Here is an 18,092-nt window from a genome sequence, read left to right as displayed (position 1 = left end):
ACCTTGGGCAGACCATGTATTATAGGTATTAGTGGATTATTTACCAAAAAAAAAATCAAACAATTCATTAGAAATGACATTCAAGCACTTACATTCAGTAAGACAATTAAATATATTATCCTGTACGTCATAAACAATACTATTTGGAACAGACTCATAAGCTTCTCCTTCTAACATTTCAAGCATTTTTGTGTCATAATAGAGTCCAGGACAACTACTGGACCACCTTTGTCAGCTGGACAAATCACAATGCTCGGATTGTTTTTAAGACCAGATAAAGCATCCATTTCTTCTATAGATAAATTGCTAGCCCTAAGAACACTTGAAAAATTAGTATTGTCATACAACGCTTTCTCAACCGCTTTTAAAAATATATCTAAATCAGCTTGTAACTGTGGTGTATAAGTACTTTTGCGTCTAATAGCATTATTAACCTCTAAAGAATCAGAATCATATAAAAGCTTAAAAGCTATGTTACGTACAAACATTCTAGTTGCCAATAATGCCTCACTAATGTCCATGTTCGAGCTCGGTATGAAATTCATACCTTTATTAAGTAGCTGAATCTCAGCTGAAGTCAGGTTGTGTTTAGAGATGTTAAAAACTAAGCATCCTGATTCCAAAATTTTTTTAGCGTGCACTGGTTCTGTTGTTGAGGTGGTTCTTTCCTTTTGGCCCCTCTCATCACATCGGAATCTATCGACCTCTTTCTGCCAGTTCTGATAGGCAAAGGGGCTGCTGGAAAATTTTGCACCTCTGTTTTCTCAAGCTCTATCCTTCGTCTCACGATGCTCGATAAGCTAGTAGATGGCCCATTGATCCCTTGTGCTATGAATATGTTGTCTTGTCGACACATATTCAATATTTCATCAGGAGTAGTATAAACTGAACGACTCGCTTCTGGCGAGATAACCTCCGAAGCCCCAATAGCGTTTATCCGCTCCGTCTCTTCAGACCTTTGAGCTTCCTCGTTGTTCTGCTTTCGCTCAGCGTCACTCGGAATAGGTTCCGATTGACTATCAGCATGAGTAGCATCCGTTCTGACGGACCGAGGCATATTCCTAGCTGTTACCGTTCCATGTGTACTAACCATGTTGTTATTTCTTGGCCAAACAAAAACATTCTGTTTGGCAAAGTCCTCAATATCTCTATTAAGTTTTCTTTTCTTGTGGTCTAAGAGGTTGCGTTCATAACGTGAAACGCGGTCCATAAGTTTTTGCATAAAAATCTCTGTAGGATCTATTCCATTCATATTCATAAGTTTATCTTGTAAGGCTACAATTTGATCTTTCAAATCATTCTCCATGGGTTTAAAGAAATCTATTAACAATTTGATGTAAGCCTTACTAGTTTTTAAATTAATCTGCTGCCACTGGGATAGTAATTGGGGATACATATTGCCATACGTCGGCATATTTAAAACCCTCAACCCTCGTGGCACTACATTACCATCAATGCAAGCTTCCATATGAAACTGTTGTGCTTGCAAGCGTTTAAATCTGTACATATCACTCTCTATCTTTCTCAACAGTTCTTACCGCTTGTTCATTAACCACGCGGACATCCGTTACTTGATCCGTTTTGGACAGTATCATCACTCTTCTGTTAAATGGACTGCTATTGCATTGAAGTTACATCAGCGTGCCTTCCTATTTGTGTTGAGTGTTCACAACTTACTTGGGTTATTTCGTTTTTGGAATATATCTATATCTATATCTATATCTATATATATATATATATATATATATATATACATACATATATATATATACACACACACACAGACACACACACATATATATATATATATATATATATATATATATATATATATATATATATATATATATATATATAGTCAAGCAGCACTTCTGTTAGGGCTTGTTACAGGATTCGCTGATGCCCTGATTCTGCTGACCCCCTCTGCCTCTGGGGTGGTGTCTCCCATTGAAACCTCCTCCTCTGCCCCTGAAGGAAGAATCTCCACACTGACCTTGAAAAGACCCTTGAGATTTTCAGAACCAGGTTTTTTTCCCTCCTCATTGATTTCCTGAGAAAGTCTGTTGAGTGTTAGAAAATTTGATCCCCATGGCAGACAGGGCCTTTTCTTCCTTTTTGCTGCGGGTTAGAGCATCTTTGACCAATGGCCTAAACAAAGAACAGCCAAAGGGAGTATTCAGAAAGGACACCCCGAATGGTGCTGCAAAGTCAACAAGCCTTATCCAAACATGTCTTCCAACAGCAGTACCAAAGCCGGCTGCCCATGTGGTGCCTTCCACTGAATGGGAGATGAGCCTCATGGTAGAATTGGACAGGGAAGAAAGTAACCAACTGTAGAGATACTTTCTTTAAGCCCTCTACAGACATGGTCTCTGGTACAGAGTCAGAAAGTTCTGATATCTCTGCATACGAGTTGTGTGTGCCAGAAAATTTAACCCTCTCAGTGAGAAGGTAGCCAAGGTGCAACACTTACCACATCTGTCCATCGCTCTGGATTCCCTGTTAGTCAGATGGACAGTTGAGCTTTGCATGGCTAGCTCTTTTTTGGTAGCTGCTGCCACAACCATAGCACCAACTGGTATGCCCTTGATCCAATGTAGATGGTCCTGGAGGGGGTTGTCGGGACATTTAGGGATTGGCTTGATGGTGCCTGGCTCCCCCCCAGCCTCAGCAGGTGACTGGACCTATGAGGATATGTCCATGGAAGGCGGGGGGGGGGGGGGCACTGAAGATGGGCCCATCCCAAAAGCATAAAAAAAACAATGACTCTTCAGGAGAAGGAGTTTGGGCTGACCAACCACCTTTGTTTAAATATCTCTAAAACATCTCAATGAGACATATTTCGGTGGCAATCTTGAGGATCCTTCTACCTCAGTCTCTTCGGTGAGTGAGTCTATGTGCCTCCTTTTGCACGTCTTCTTGCAAAGAACCTCCTCTGCAGGATGTTCAGGAGAGGTGTCGGAAGAGGGAACTCCCCTAGGGGAATGTCTTGAAAACTTCTCTAGGCGAGCTAACCCTCGAGAGGTATGACAGGCTCAGCAATCGGATCCAGTGAGGGACAATAGGAAGGATCACAAACCTGAGAGGTCAAATCTCAGACGAGTGAAGACCCTTTCCACAACCTGGAAAGCAGACTGATCTGGAGAAACCCTCCCCAACTCCTTTGGAGCCAAAGCAGTAGCGTAAGAAGGGGGAGGGACAACTCCAGATCGAAGGTCTCCCAGTAGAACTGGACTTGAGCTGTCAAGTGCCAAAGCTCCAAGGGGAAGGGATGGATCCAACAAGGCCAGAGCCGAACCTGTATCCCCAGATCAGATGACAGCATCATGAATCAGCGACCCACTCTAATTCAAAGATCTCGGAGCAGAGCTTGCCAGGTTAACTGTTGGAGTTTTGGAAGACAAGTTTCCTCAGATCCAACACCAACACTATCAGTTGTCCCCAATCCTAGGGCTTTGAAATGAAAGTTAGGATCAGAGAAGGAGCTGTAGCTTGGGTCACAGGAGTACTCACAGATCCGAGATTGGATACAGTAGTCAAAACCTCCATCTGAATCTGGGTACTGAGAAACCTCCACATCATCCTGTCCACATCTAGTTCTACTGGAGCTGAGGTAGGTCTCAAATTAAATACCTTTGAATCTGTAGATTTAGGTAACTTTGTAGGTGGCTCCAAAGCAGCCCTTGAAGACTTGTGAGGGTGCTTCTTGGAATCGGATGAGCCAAGCAGATGTTTAGAGGGGGGATGAGCCAAGCAGAAGTTTAGAGGGGGGATGAGCCAAGCAGAAGTTTAGAGGGGGGATGAGCCAAGCAGAAGTTTAGAGGGGGATGAGCCAAGCAGAAGTTTAGAGGGGGATGAGCCAAGCAGAAGTTTAGAGGGGGATGAGCCAAGCAGAAGTTTAGAGGGGGATGAGCCAAGCAGAAGTTTAGAGGGGGATGAGCCAAGCAGAAGTTTAGAGGGGGATGAGCCAAGCAGAAGTTTAGAGGGGGATGAGCCAAGCAGAAGTTTAGAGGGGGATGAGCCAAGCAGAAGTTTAGAGGGGGATGAGCCAAGCAGAAGTTTAGAGGGGGATGAGCCAAGCAGAAGTTTAGAGGGGGGGGGGTGAGCCCCTGGCGAAGCAGAGCAGGAAGGCAAAAGTATTTCATTTCTACGGTTGGCTATGGCTCTGGGATTAAAAAACCTTCACAGATTTCAAAAGCAGAGTGCAGATGCTCAGCACCCAGGCAGTACACACATTTACTGTGCACATCAGAATGTGGGATTTTATGCCCACATTCTGAACAGTGCTTAAAGCCTGTTGGTTTGTCTGACAGAAAATGCAGCAACACCAGTATGTAACCCCAACAAAGCAGAGAAAAAAGAGGGGAGAGAAAAAAAGAACTATCAAGAAAAGAATGGACAAGCACCCAAACAGATCCAGAAAGAGACAAAAGCAGAAGGCTATAAATGGGGGTTTTTGAATTAACCTTCCCGTGTTGCTCTAACATCTGGGAAAACTAGTGGGAGGGAAGGTAGAAAAGCAGAAAAGAGAAAACTATTATAATATAGAACTTACCTGGAAAAAAGTGACCTACAAATATTCAAAAGATGCTCTCAAACTCGAGACTGAAGAAGCCACTCTGTTAGTGATGGCAGCAAACAAAATCTGAAGAAACTGGGTAGCGTGTTGAGCATTGCGGGTTGAAGGAGAAGCTCGGGACTGGGACCCAAATCTGTGAAAAATGCTGCCGAGTCAGATCAGAGCTGTATCCAAATAGTGAAGAATGGAAAGGACATCAGATCCACACAATCTAAATACTGCTGTCCTGTAAAACTAGCAGACAATGTAATTTAAGTAGTACAGCAGCAGTGGAAACAGTTCAACTAGCTTTGAAATGCTACTAAACTGCGAGAAAGATAATTAAAACAGAATTCTTCAAGACTAATCAGCACAAGTACAAAATGATGCTTTTCCTTCTTTCAGCAGCGGATGGCTTTAGATGCAGCAGATTCTCTAACCCTCATGCGCAGTAGTAAAACCAAGAACAGCTCTCAGGAACTGAGCACAAACCCACACAAACACTGGGCTTCTACAGAAATCAGGAAAAAGTACAGTTGTGCAAAATCTTACCATAACAGTAGATTACGTCGTCCTCCTCACTGTTGCAGTATTCTTCACTTTGGGGATCTCCTGCAAAGGACAGCCCAATGTCAAGCCAGTATACCAAAGCCTTTAGATTTTGTATGCATCATACGTCACACATATGGCTCCCCACACAGGAACCCGAACATAAAGGCGTACGGATGCAGGCTATCCAGAATTGAATTGCCCCAGCAGAGGACAGTCTCCATAAGACAAAAGGTGGCTATGAACATCCAAAGGCAGAAAATGCAGATGGAAAAGGAGAACCCTTGGCCAGGAGTAGCCAAATCAAAACCCAAAAGAAAAAAGGGGGGAGATGGAGGGAGGGATAGAGTACTGTAACAGTGAAAAGGACAGCATCTACTGTTATGGTAAGACTTTAATGTAGGAGGACCTAGTACAGTTATGTACTGTTGCAGTATCCTCCACCTTAGGGACAGTGCAAAAGCTCAAGAAACGGTGTGGAATGTGGAAGGCTGGAAAGAGCCCTTAACAGATGCACGCAGGTGGCCCTAGCAAAACCTGCTCTGGCCACTGAAACCATATCCAATTTATAATCCTTAGTAAAGGTATGTATTGAAGACCAAGTAGCAGCTTCAAGGATGGAATTGGTGTCCAAACCCTTGAAGAAAGCACCAGAACAGGTAACCGCCCCAGTGGAATGAGCTCTAACTGAAATAGACAGACATTTGCCATGAAAAGAACAAAAGGAAATAGCCTTAGATATCCATGAGTAGATGGCTTGTTTAGAAGCAGTCAAACCTAAAGTCTTGGGGTGAAAAGAAATAAAAACTTGGTCATACTTATGAATGGTCTTGGTTTTATCCAAATAATACCAGAGCTGCTTGTGCAAATATGTGCTAGACCCTCTCACTAGGAGAGGGAAAAAAGGAAGTCATATTGTCTGATTTAAGGACAACTAACACCGGGCATAAAAGAAATATTAGTACGAAGAGACACCTTGTTTCTGTGAAAAAAGGAGAAATGGTCATAAAAGTCTGAAGCTCAGAAACCCTCAGCAGAAGAGCAAGCAACAAGACAGTCTTCTATGTACAGTGTTGCAGAGAACATGAAACTGCAGGCTCAAAAAAGTGAGCCTGGGTCATTTTTTCCCCAAACAAAATTAAAATCCCAAAGAGAAAGAATAGCCTTCCTTGGGGACCCAAGATGCAGGATGCCTTTAAGAAATGGTCTGAGCTCAAAACAGGACGCCAAAGGAGGATTCAAGGGCAGACAGGTAGAAATAGCAGACAAATGGGCCTTTACAGAACAAAAGGAAAAGCCACACTGGAGCAACACACACAGGACAGAACCAGAGGGATCTTCACTGAAAAAGGGTCCTGGCTACGAGTATGGCACCAGACAGAAAATCTTTCCCATTTTGACATACAAGACTTTCTGGTTGCAGGTTTTCGTGCCTCCTGTAAAACCCTCAGCACATCCTCAAAAAAGGAGTACCTAAAAGGAACCCTATCACCCACAGTGTCAGCTGAAGAGTGAAAATGTGAGGATGGAGGAGTGACCCCTTGCTTTGTGCAAGGAGATCCAACCGGTGACTTGTGGTGATTGTTCCTGGACAGATGCATTAAGAAGGGGAACCAGAGATGTCTTGGCCAAGAGTCTCACTAACAAGATTTTGGGGGGGGGGGGTCCAGCTGAGTCTTCTGCAGGACAATTGGAAGTAGGGGAAGGAAGGCAAACATACATCCCATTTCAAGGGAGAGAAAGGGCGACAGTCTTCCATGCCAGATGTCACATGGCACTCTGGAACAGAAGAGGGAGCTGCCTGTTCAGAGGGGAAGCAAAAAGATCTACCGGAGAAATACCCTACCAATGGACTATGTCCAGAAACAGGTCTCTGAAACATCCAATCGTGAGCCTGTTTTCTGGACCTGCTCAGAGAATCTGAAACTAGACTGTGCTCTGAAGGAATATACACTGCCTGAAGAGCTAAACTGATAACAGACAGATCCCAGATCTGAAGACCAAATCCAGCAGAGAAGCAAGACTTTGTGCCCCACTGCTTGTTGGGAAACCCACACCACTGTAGTGGTGTCTGTGTAAATCTTCACAAGGCCTGCAGATAGCATGGCGTGAAAAGCCTGAAAGGCCAGAATCAGAGCTCTCATCTCTTTGCTGTTGATACAGTCAGACTTCTGATGACGGGGACAGAGACCTTGAACTGCCAAGTGACCACAGAAAGTGCCCTATCCATGTCTAAGGCGCCTGAACAGTTCTTGAGAAGGAACCATAAACTAAAAGGGCTGGCCTGTTTTGAGGACAAGTTGGTGAATCCACCACTCAAATTTCTGCTTGGGGACAGGTACCCTGAAATTGAAAGGGTAGCAATGCTGAAGCCAAAATGACTAGGTACCCACTAAAGCTGCCACATATGCAGTCTGGCAAGAGGGAGCATTGGAATACAAAAGGCCATGAATCCTAGGGCCCAAAGAAACTCTGGTTGGAATAGCAGGCAGAAGAGACTGAAAGAAAGTTGTCAAGGACAAAAGCTTTGAAAGTGGAAGAGAGGCAAACATTGGCACTGCCTACATCCTGCAGCCCAGATACAAATGATCCTGACAGGGTGTCAGGACAAACTTCTGGAAGTTGGTAGTGAACCCCAGACTTTGGGGGAGACGGATTGTGAACTCAAAAGCCTGTAACAGACAACTGGAAGAAGGTACCTGAATCAACAGGAATAAGGAAAAATCTGAATCCACTGGAGCCTGCAAAAGGCAATCAACAGAAGCAAGGCATTTCGTAAATACCCTTGGGCAGTAGGGAGGCCAGAGGGCAAAGCAGAGAACTAAAAACGAGAGGAAGAAAAAATCCTGAAAAGAGGATGCACAGGAATATGAAGGTAAGCATCCTTCAGATCTAAGGACACCAGAAATGCCTGGGGCAGCAACAGAAGAAACATGGTTTGAAGAGAAAGCATCCAAAAAGAAACCTTGAGAAAGATGTTGAGCAAGGAGAGATTCAGAAAAGGCCACAAAGTGCCCTCCTTTCGAGGAACCAGGAGTATTCTAGAGTATAACCCATTTACTACTTGGGAAGGAGGAACAAGCTGAATAGTTCCCTGGTCCACCAGGGACCCAAGAAGCTCTGGGAAATGAGGAAGCTACTCAAGCAGGTTGAGGCATCCTTGAGGGGGGGGGGGGGGGGGACGGACTTCCACATCATGAAGTAACCCTGACAGATGCCAAGATTGTGAGGTGATAAGTTGCCAAGTTTGGAAGACAGACCGCTAAAAAGGATAAGGGCTGGGGGGCAAAATGTCAGAAGCAGGCTTGTCAGTTAAAGGAGGCTTCTGGGCCACAAAAGCCCGAGACGACTTAGCAAGAGGAACTTGCCTACCACTCCTGCCTTTAGTGGCTTGATGAGGCTGTCTGCAAACAAAAGCTGAATTAGGAAAGTTTCTTTGGAACTCAGGGATAGGGACCACAAAAATATAAGGTACTGCAAAGCTTTACCATCTTCTTGTAGGCTTAAACATATCAGCGATAGCAGTCCCAAAGAGATTTTTACTTTCTATAGGAACATCCAACAACTTGGCTTTAATGCCTTCAGGTAATGACTGCAGACTAAGCAAATAGTAACATCTCATGACAGACCCAAAGGCAGCAGCTCTGGAAGAGGCATCAGAAGCATCAAAGCTGCACTTGACAGAAGGGCAAGCCACCTGAGAGGCAAAACACAAAATAGATGTAGCAGACTTTCCTTCAGAATCAGGGAGCTCAGAAATAATCTGAGAAGCCTGGGCAATCAAAGCCACAGCATATCTGGCCATGTGGATCTGGTAATTGATGGATCTAAAGGCCAAAGTGGAAGCAGTACAGACCTTCTCAGCAATCCTCTCCATGGTCCTACTATCCTTATAAGAAGGCAGAAGCTTGGTAGAGGGCAAAAATCTTAGAAGGCTTGTCAGAGGAGACCAACATCAGAGCAGGATCAGCAGGAGGAACACACAAGTATGAATTGACAATACTAAGGAACCTTGTAGAACCTGTTGGGTTTCTTTGGAGCAGGGGGCTGAGAATGAGAAATCTTACAGGCAGGTATAAAAGTGCCTAACAAAGCAGCCAATACAGGAGGTACTGCAGAAGGTTCAGGAGTGCCCACCTGAAGCAGCTTGTACCACCTCTTCTACATCAGACACCCGAGACACATCATGCTTAAAGTATTCCATCATTCTGGCTACTGCACCCCCAAAAGACAACTCCAAAGGAGACTCGGGCCCAATGGACTCCATCACAGCCATAAACCAAAGGAGAAGGCATCTGGGAACAGTACGACAAGGACCCTTCATCAGACTCTGAATGCTCACCCAAGGAATCAGGTTCCCTAGGCCTTTTGGAAAGAGTTGAAGTCCAAGGGGGAGAAGACAAAAACCCCTTTGGGAAGTTTCAGGTACATTAGGGCATTAAACAGGCGCAGAGAAACTCCTGCCATTCCCTTTACGGGTCCTTAGGATGTACAGAAGAAAGTTTAATCTTTTGTTTTTTTTTTTTTGGTAGGGATGTCAGCCATAACACTGGGGTTCCAAACATGACAGGAGTCATTAAGAACCCAGCACCTCTTCCCTGACCAAAATCTACAAAATCCCTCTAGGGTCCTCCAAGATAATTCCCTCTAGACATCTGAGCTGATGCCTGCAAATCCTCAAGAGTATGTGCAAAAGGAATGATCCATGCCAGCCTCCAACAGGGTCACGGCAGAGGAATCTGAAGTAGACACAGGACGGCCTACACAGCTCTCACTAGCTTCTAAAGATGTTCGTTGGAGGCTAGACAGCCAAAGAATCTGTCTGATATTTCCTGGCAGCCTTCTTGCTTAATCTAAGTACCTTGGGGTTAAATCTATTCTGCCATGCTACTTTGGGCTGCTTAAGCCTCTGGTTCTCAAGATAGATGGCCAAGGAAGACAACCAGCTAAGAGTCTTGGGCACAAACGCCTTACAAATACTAAAGGAGACATGGTCATGGGAAGCAACCAAACCAAAAAAGACAGTTTGTGATGATCCTTATGGGGAATCTGCCTCCCACACTGACATTTACGCTCACTGGATGACATGAGCTCCAGATAACCAAAGGAAAACAAGACCAACAGTAAAAGGAAAACAAGACCAACAGTAAAAGGAAAAATAGACCCCAACAGGGCACTTACCCCACGACTAGGTATTCAGCACAGCAAATTCAGATAGATGCGCGATTATGACATTCTGACTGGAGGAAAAGTAGTTCAGGATAACCTGCATCCGTATGTTACCTTTGCTCTACAGGTAGCATTCCTGCGACATATGGTGCATACAAAACCTAAAGGCTTTGGTATACTGGCCAGATGTTGGGCTATCCTTGGTAGGAGATTCCCAAGGTGAAGAATACTGCAACAGTGATTTAGGACAAAGTGTTACAACTGCAAGACCTACAGACCAATCAGAAAAACACACTAAGCTTTCAGTCAGCAGCCCCCAACTCAGATAGGTTTGCTACAGCACACTTCTGCCACAAGACTGTAGTCAGAAAAGCCCCTTAATGTAAAAAAATGCTGGTTTTAGGTGCAAGGAAACAACACAATCTAGATACTACTGCATGCCAAACTGATCATTCCTCAACAGTCTGTCGACGATGGAATAGGTGATCCGCATAGTACATGTTAATGGCCGGTATTGCGAGTGACATCTGCGGATGTTCTAGCTGTTGCAAGTGTCTGGTCAGGTACATAGAGAGAAGAGGGCATTGCACTCAATGGCAGGCTTGATGAGGACCAAGTACAGTGGAATGATGCCTTCCTTTGACTTGGATGCCATTTTCCTTGTTTATAAATTGAGCAACATAGAAATGGAACTGTTTCCTTACTACCTTAGACACATACTGGTCAAAAGCCAGATTACTGTCTATACATACATCTCCAAATCCCTAACTATTGGGTCTGCTACTAGGGTTATGTTATCTATGAGGTAGTTTCCCGTAGTTGTCAACTTCCCAAAAGGGACAATTATGCATTTCTTTGCAATGAGTTTTAAACAGTGTTTAAAGCACCGGTTATTTGTCTATATTAGCCCTGTCAGGGTGATAGTGTCTAGGGGAGATTCTATAACTGCTCCCAGTTTGTAATCATCTGGGAACATGGTCATCCAGTGGCCCTTACCATTGACTTTGACCACCAAAAAGTAGATGCCAGAAAGGATGGGACACAGCATCTACACGTCATACCGCCAAAATAATCTTTTACCTTTTCTCATTCTTTCTCCAAATAAAGATGTGACCCCCGGAGATACACTGACTATAAAGGCAAGCCAATGCAAGATTCCAGTTCTTCAGATGAGTTAGAGGAAGCATACCATTCTCAGGAAGGAAGCCCTGCTGGGGTGGTTGCATTCTGTGCCACAGCTGATACTAAAATCCCAAGCACAAGAGGCTTGTAGGGAGATCAGGCTGTTGAAGATGCCATGTCTCTGTTAACTACCTGCACAGAGAACCAGTCATTATAGTGTACATGGTCCTAATTCTGCTGCAGAGTGTGTTCAGGTCTTAACACATGGCCCAGTGTCCAAATGTATATCTTCATCAGTGGTGTGTGTAACCTTGTTAACAACTGCCTGGCAATCTTGACCATTTCAGCTTTGCTATATCTAGGCATGCACCATTTGCTTGAAATAACTGCATTTCATACTATGTACAAGTAGCTAACAAATATTACGAAAAATGTTGCCACCTCTGGAGAATGAATATGCACACTGCTATCCACATTGTGCCACTTACATACTGCACATGTGCACTCACAACTGGGACTGCAAAAGAGTACTTGTGTACATCTACTAGCTGATCTGAGCAGAGAATGTACAGTGTAGTTATGCATGATTAGAATTTTGCATAGTCAACAGCATTTTGATTTCTTGATGGATGGATGCATGCATGCCACATCCTGTGGGTTCACAACGACTCTTGGTTTATATTCCTGCCAGTACCAAACATTCATTCACCCTGAATTGTAGAATGCCCATCTTTTTGGAATGTTTATCTAGTTTATCCACTTCAACATCAATTAAGAATCTTTTTTTTTCTAGGTTTTACCGTTTTTCTAGGCTACATTTTGAACAGTTACCCATCCCATAACAGTTAAAACAAATGAAAAAGGGACTTACTCTACACAAATGTTTTAATACTATAAACCCATTCTCTATTTACAACTTTCCCTTCTTATTTCCCCTTACTATGTGCATCTCTGCTTGCTTTGTTGCATTCCCTTTATACTTTCATAGTTTGTGCCTGCACTGTAATCCCCAGTCAGCAACTCTAGCACCACACAATATTTTTAAAGTACATTTTTGATATTGCAAGTTATGAGGCTGCGGACTATGCATGTGCATATATATTAATTGTTATTTAGATATGCCCGTGCACACACAATATACTTTTTTTTTAAACATTTGCCAGTGTGCAGTACAGCTGTGAAAACCTATTAACTTTGCTGGCACCTACATGCTCATTCACACAGCCATGCATACATTTTGAAAAATACATTTCTGTACATCCATTGGTACTAAGCAGTAAACATTATTTAACACTGGCAGCTTTTAGTGTACTGCATTTCTAGGTACTGTATGATGCTCATTCTTTTCTCCATGCTACATCTTTTTCTGTAAATGTCTGCTCTGTACATGCATAAACACTAACAGCTCAGAGTTCCTCTCAATGCGGGCATTCAAAAGCATTGACCCATACTTTCAGGATGCAGCACCATGTTCTGAAAGCTGGAAAAACTGAAACCAACACTGCAAAATACAATAACAAATGTGCTCAAATACAGAAGAAACATTAAAACAAAAATGATGACCAAGAGACAGATCTGTTCCTGAAGATAATACGGAAGCAAAAAGATAATATGAAGGATGAAATTGGACAGCTGAAGTTTGTAAAAAGGGATAGTGTTGAGGATATTCTTGAAATTCCAGACAGATTTACTGTAGTTCTGTTCCAGTGGCTATGATTTACTGTTCTAAATCAGAGTAACAAATGTCCAAACAAACTCCTAAGAGGAAGAAGTGCATCACTAAAGTTTTTTTTCTCCACCAGTGAAACATGCTTTCACCAGCGTCATCATCATCATTCACTGTTACAGGAAGAAGAGAAAACAATGGCCAGCTTCAACAGCAACAGTTTCAGGTGGCAACTGAAGCTGCTCTCTCCCTTATTTGAGGTATACTAGCTTCAACAAAACACAACACAGGTGCATTTAACTCAAGGAAAACTGATACCTTAAAGATAATCTCATTTTAGGAAGCAACACTTTACAATCATATTGGGATTTTTCTGCAATGCATTTTAAACACTATCCATACTGTTTTGGAATAGCAATTATGAAAATTGTGACCAAATTAAATTTAAAATAGGTTCTACCTGCATAAGTTGTTGTTTGAGCTTTTGTATTTCAGATAAACTAAGTTCGCTAAACAGGTCTGCTACCAGGCTGGGACCAGGATGATAAATGTCACTATTCCGAGGAGTTGACATCCTAATTTCTCCTTTTAATTTACCAAATCCACCATGGCTGTATCCACTGTCTGTCTCATCCAGATTCTCAACACTCTCTTCACATGGACTGAGCTCCTCCAGATTCCCCTGCAAGTTCCCAATGGAATCGTAAGTACTGGTGTAGTAAGAGAGTTCTTTACGAATATTGTTTTTCTGCTCCTTTTCACTCTTCAGGCTCTCCAGTGCCTCCTCCAGTTGATGTTCTGCGAGGTCTCTCAGTCTCTTTATTTCCTCCAGCTCTCCATTCAGAATTTCAATTTCTTCGTCTCTCTGTTTAAGTTCATGTTTTACTCCCTCAAACTCAACCTGAAAGGCAGTAAAACTCAAAATAAACTACAAAGCAACTCTTGATAAGTCTTAGTTTTATTTGGAAACAGCTGAAAACTGGATTGTATGCATACAAGAAAATCCAATTCATTTTCAATTTAATTCATTCTAACAATGGCTAAGCTTGGTAGCTCATGGTACTCTCACAGTGGATAATTAGTTTACATATTTTAACCATTTCAGAATATTCAAAGCATTCTGCATTTTCTAAAATTTTTCAGGCATTTTGTTTTCTTTTTCAGACATTGGAAAATGGTAGAAACTTTAAGAAGACTACAAGGACCATATCCATGTGACAGGTACTGCCAATATATGGGTAAACAAGACAAAATACAAATCAACTAAACCTGTACATGGGACTGGAAGACCATAAGTAGTACCTACTACCAGTTCGATCACATTATTCTAGCTCCTACCTTTTGAGTACCTTGTGAGTTTGCAGAAGATGTCGTACTCTAAAAACGGATTTGACTGCTTAAATGAAGTTTGTCTTGAATTATATGGACCTGAAGAACCTGTCAGAGGGACATTCCAATGGGAATACAGAAAGCACTCAAAATGCAAATGTAATACTGTACACAATCTGTACAAGCACGTTAAAAAATGAACAAAAGTTATGTATAACTAGTATAGTTATAGTTAAACAAGTTGTAATAAAAGTAGATATCTGGTGTGAACATTTCATAGGTAGGTTCACAGGTACATATTAGACTAACTACCACAAAGCCCTTTTTAAGTCCAACCACACATCCAAAACATATCCAAGAAGTATGGGGTCCTAGAGGTTACCCACTTGGGATATGTGCGATGCATGAGTAGTCAAACATTTACAGGTTTCCTCCATTCATTAGAGACATAGGTGACAGACCAGGGATGAATTCATGATTTCTCATCCACTGGACCAGGTTATGCTTGGATAGTAAGGGAAGAGCTCTTTCACATGAGACGCATACCTGCTCCTCCAACATGTCTTACTAATGTAGCAAGCAAGGTTTAAGTCCATGAATCTGGTAGCTCTGATTTTGTTTTGTGGATATGTAAGTGGTCAATCAGAGCAGGATCCTGCAATACCCTGTACGCCAAACACAGATCACGCCCTCAGTCTGTAGGAGGTACATGGATACGGCTCTATTGTTATCTGCACAGGACATGTTAATGCTCTGCTCTTTTCTCTTTTTTGTAAGGAACCTCTGTGGACATTCCAGTTGTTGCACATGGCTAGGCAGCTACATTCTGAAGGCGTAATGTACTCAATGATGGGTCAGTTGAAGGCCGAGTACAGTGAATGAATACTTCTCCTTGGACCTAGACGCCATACCCTTGTTTATAAGTTGAGCAACATAAAATTATTTTCCTTACTACCTTAGACGCATATGGGTCAAAAGTAAGGTTACTGTCTACACGTGTCAACAGATCCCAGACTACTGGTTCTCTTCTTAGGGGTGTGTAATCAATGAGGTAGTTTGCTGGAACAGTGGACTTCTCAAAATGTGCTATTATGCATTTCCTGGCATTGAGTTTTAAACTATCTATGGCACCAGTTGTTTGTATTTGCACTTCTTGGAGGACGTGTCTTGGGGGATTCTAAAACAGCTCCCAGTTTGCAATCATCTGCAAAACTGGTCAGCCAAAGGCCCTTGATGCTGGCCTTGACTTCTGAAAAGCATATGTCAAAATGGAGAAGACTCAGCACCGATTCTTGAGGGACTCCACTAGTGACTAGCCTCTTTGTGGAGGTGGACTCCCCTATTCTAACTCCCTGGGTGCCGACAGCCAGCTGGCAATCCAGCACATAACATAGGGGATTATGCCTACTTTCATGAGTTTGCTTAAGATGCCTAAGAAGGGTACTATATCAGATTTCTTGACCAGGTAAAGGTAGGCAGTATGCACCCCTTGGGCATCGTTCATTGCCTTGGTGACCTTCTTGATGTTCAGCAAACTGAGTAGCCATAACCTTCTCTCAACAAAACCAAACTGGGTTGGATTCAGTATCTGGAGATTTCCAATGTCATTATTTCCAAGATAATTCTTTCAATGGTTTTGCATAAGAGACTAATAGGTCTGTAATTTCCAGGTTCCTCAGAAGGCCCCACCCTTATAGAGAGAGATGACTGCTGGAGTTATCCATTTATGTCAAACTTATGATTTCATGACACAAACTGTAAATTAATGCAAAATACAGCTACAGGTCTGGAAAGCAATGACATTCAGCAGAAAAGCTAGTCAGTCTTTCAACAAACTTTACTGCAATAAAATAAGCGCTTTCCTTCACTTAAACCATATGTGAACTTCTTTAGACTAAAAGTATAATGATACAATCATTACATCACTTCAAGTGTCTTAAAGGTCCAGCCATCCTTTTCTTTAAAACATTTTTTTAAAAACATTTTAAATATAAAACAAAGACAGGTAACAAGACCAAACTACCTTATTATTTAAATGACTACCTTTTGAGTTAAAAAAAGTTAAAACTTAATATCTAGTCAATGCTTTTAATGTTAAAATAGGTTTCATACTGCAGCAGTCATTCAACCCTGGATAAAAATAGGCAATAAAAAATAGTTGCCATACTAGCTCTTTCTTTTGCAAAATAAAGACCATAAGTCCAAATAAAGTCCAAAGACATGCATCTGGAGCACTTCTCCCCAGGCCTCCGCTGAAAATAGGCTCTGTGGAACCTAGTCAGACTTTCCCGGTCAACAAATCATAAATAAATAAATAAATAAATAAAAAAGTTCCCAAAGCCCTCCTCTTACCTTTACTGGGACATGATCAATAACAAAATATTTAAAAAATTGATATTCATTCATATTCACATGTTAAGCTAAGGTGTTGGATAAATTCAATTTAATACTATATTCATGTTCACAGATGCACCCCGGGACTCATGAAGCTTGCGCCAGGTGCAGGCGTAGCGTTGGCGTTCTAACACCAAATATGGCCACCGAGCGATTCAGGTACAAGCCGTTTCCAAGTGCACTACTTGCGTACGCTACGCCCGCACAACTCCTGAGCCTTGTATGCTAATTACCCCATGTGCAGCAGTGTAGCATGCAAATGAAGGTATGTAGCAATTCAGGAAGTGGTGCAGGCGTAGTGTAAGCATGCAAAAATGTAAACCTCAGAAAACGGTTTACATTTTTGCAAACATAAAATCAGAGCCATGACAGCCGACCAACCACATGTATTATGTTCATATATGCCAATGGCTAAATATAAAGCCATTGGCATAAAATAAATGTACAAAATATAAAATTAACACAATATATATAGTCGCACTATCACGACGTGGAAGCACAGGGCAGCGGTGCGCAAAGGGGATCGCAAGGAATATATAAAAATATAGAATAAAACCGCAATGAAACACATCACAATTTCCCCATAATAGTCAATGGCAGGCATGCTACACCATACTCATGGCGCAAGGGTTGCTAAGGGGCAGTGACAGTGTTATGCGCAGTAGCTAGGAATTAGTAGGCAATGCCATGCAAATGAGAGGAGTAATAGTGAATCGCAGATTCCCCGCTGGTGTAAGGATGCACCTCACAGCGTAGCATTATAATACAGAGGTGAGCACTTGAGATAAAGATGACATCAAGGGAGGGGTGTGTCCGCATTGCTATAAGCACATTGGAACATTGCTAAACCGGTCTGCCCCTAGCTAGGCAAAGCTGCAGGATAGGGGTGTGTCGAATTGCCCATAGCTATGCTTAGCTAAGAGTACACAAGGTATCCGAGTATGCATGTGAACGGAGATGAAAACGCGCGTAAACCTGGTAAATGGGTATGCGCATCGCACACTGCAGCTGAAACAGGAAGGATATAAAAAACAAAATAAGGAAATGCTGCAGCAGTGAAATTGGAGTACAAATGACTAACACCTAGGAGCCTACAGTGGGCCATTGACAACAGCTAACAAGGCTGCAAGCAGCTAACTACAGAACAGGGAAGGGGAGGGGCTGTACTGCAAAGAAAACAGCAAAGTGTCAAAGCAGAACAAAGGCGATATGCAGTATATCAGCTACAAGGCACATTTTGCCATGACTGGGTAGGGAAAGTACAAAACAAGAAAGACGGCAGGTGGATGCATGCTTGATAACGGG

General features: G+C 42.5%; 1 protein-coding gene across 1 annotated transcript in view; it reads right to left on the bottom strand.

Moving 5' to 3' along the window:
• The window catches only part of LOC122808889 (protein bicaudal D homolog 2-like), a gene marked incomplete in the record, with an annotated part of 766,930 nt that overhangs the window by 508,963 nt on the left and 239,875 nt on the right, over nt 1-18,092 (bottom strand). Inside the window, 1 exon segment of the mRNA XM_044080002.1 lies at nt 13,525-13,965. Within this exon segment, the coding sequence (XP_043935937.1) occupies nt 13,525-13,965 (441 nt within the window).

Source organism: Protopterus annectens, chromosome 8.part0, assembly GCF_019279795.1.
Source record: "Protopterus annectens isolate FY-2018-M chromosome 8.part0, PAN1.0, whole genome shotgun sequence".
NCBI classification, from domain to species: domain Eukaryota; kingdom Metazoa; phylum Chordata; order Ceratodontiformes; family Protopteridae; genus Protopterus; species Protopterus annectens.
The sequence above is the reverse complement of the archived record's forward strand: the minus strand, read 5'-3'. Positions and strand labels throughout refer to the sequence as shown.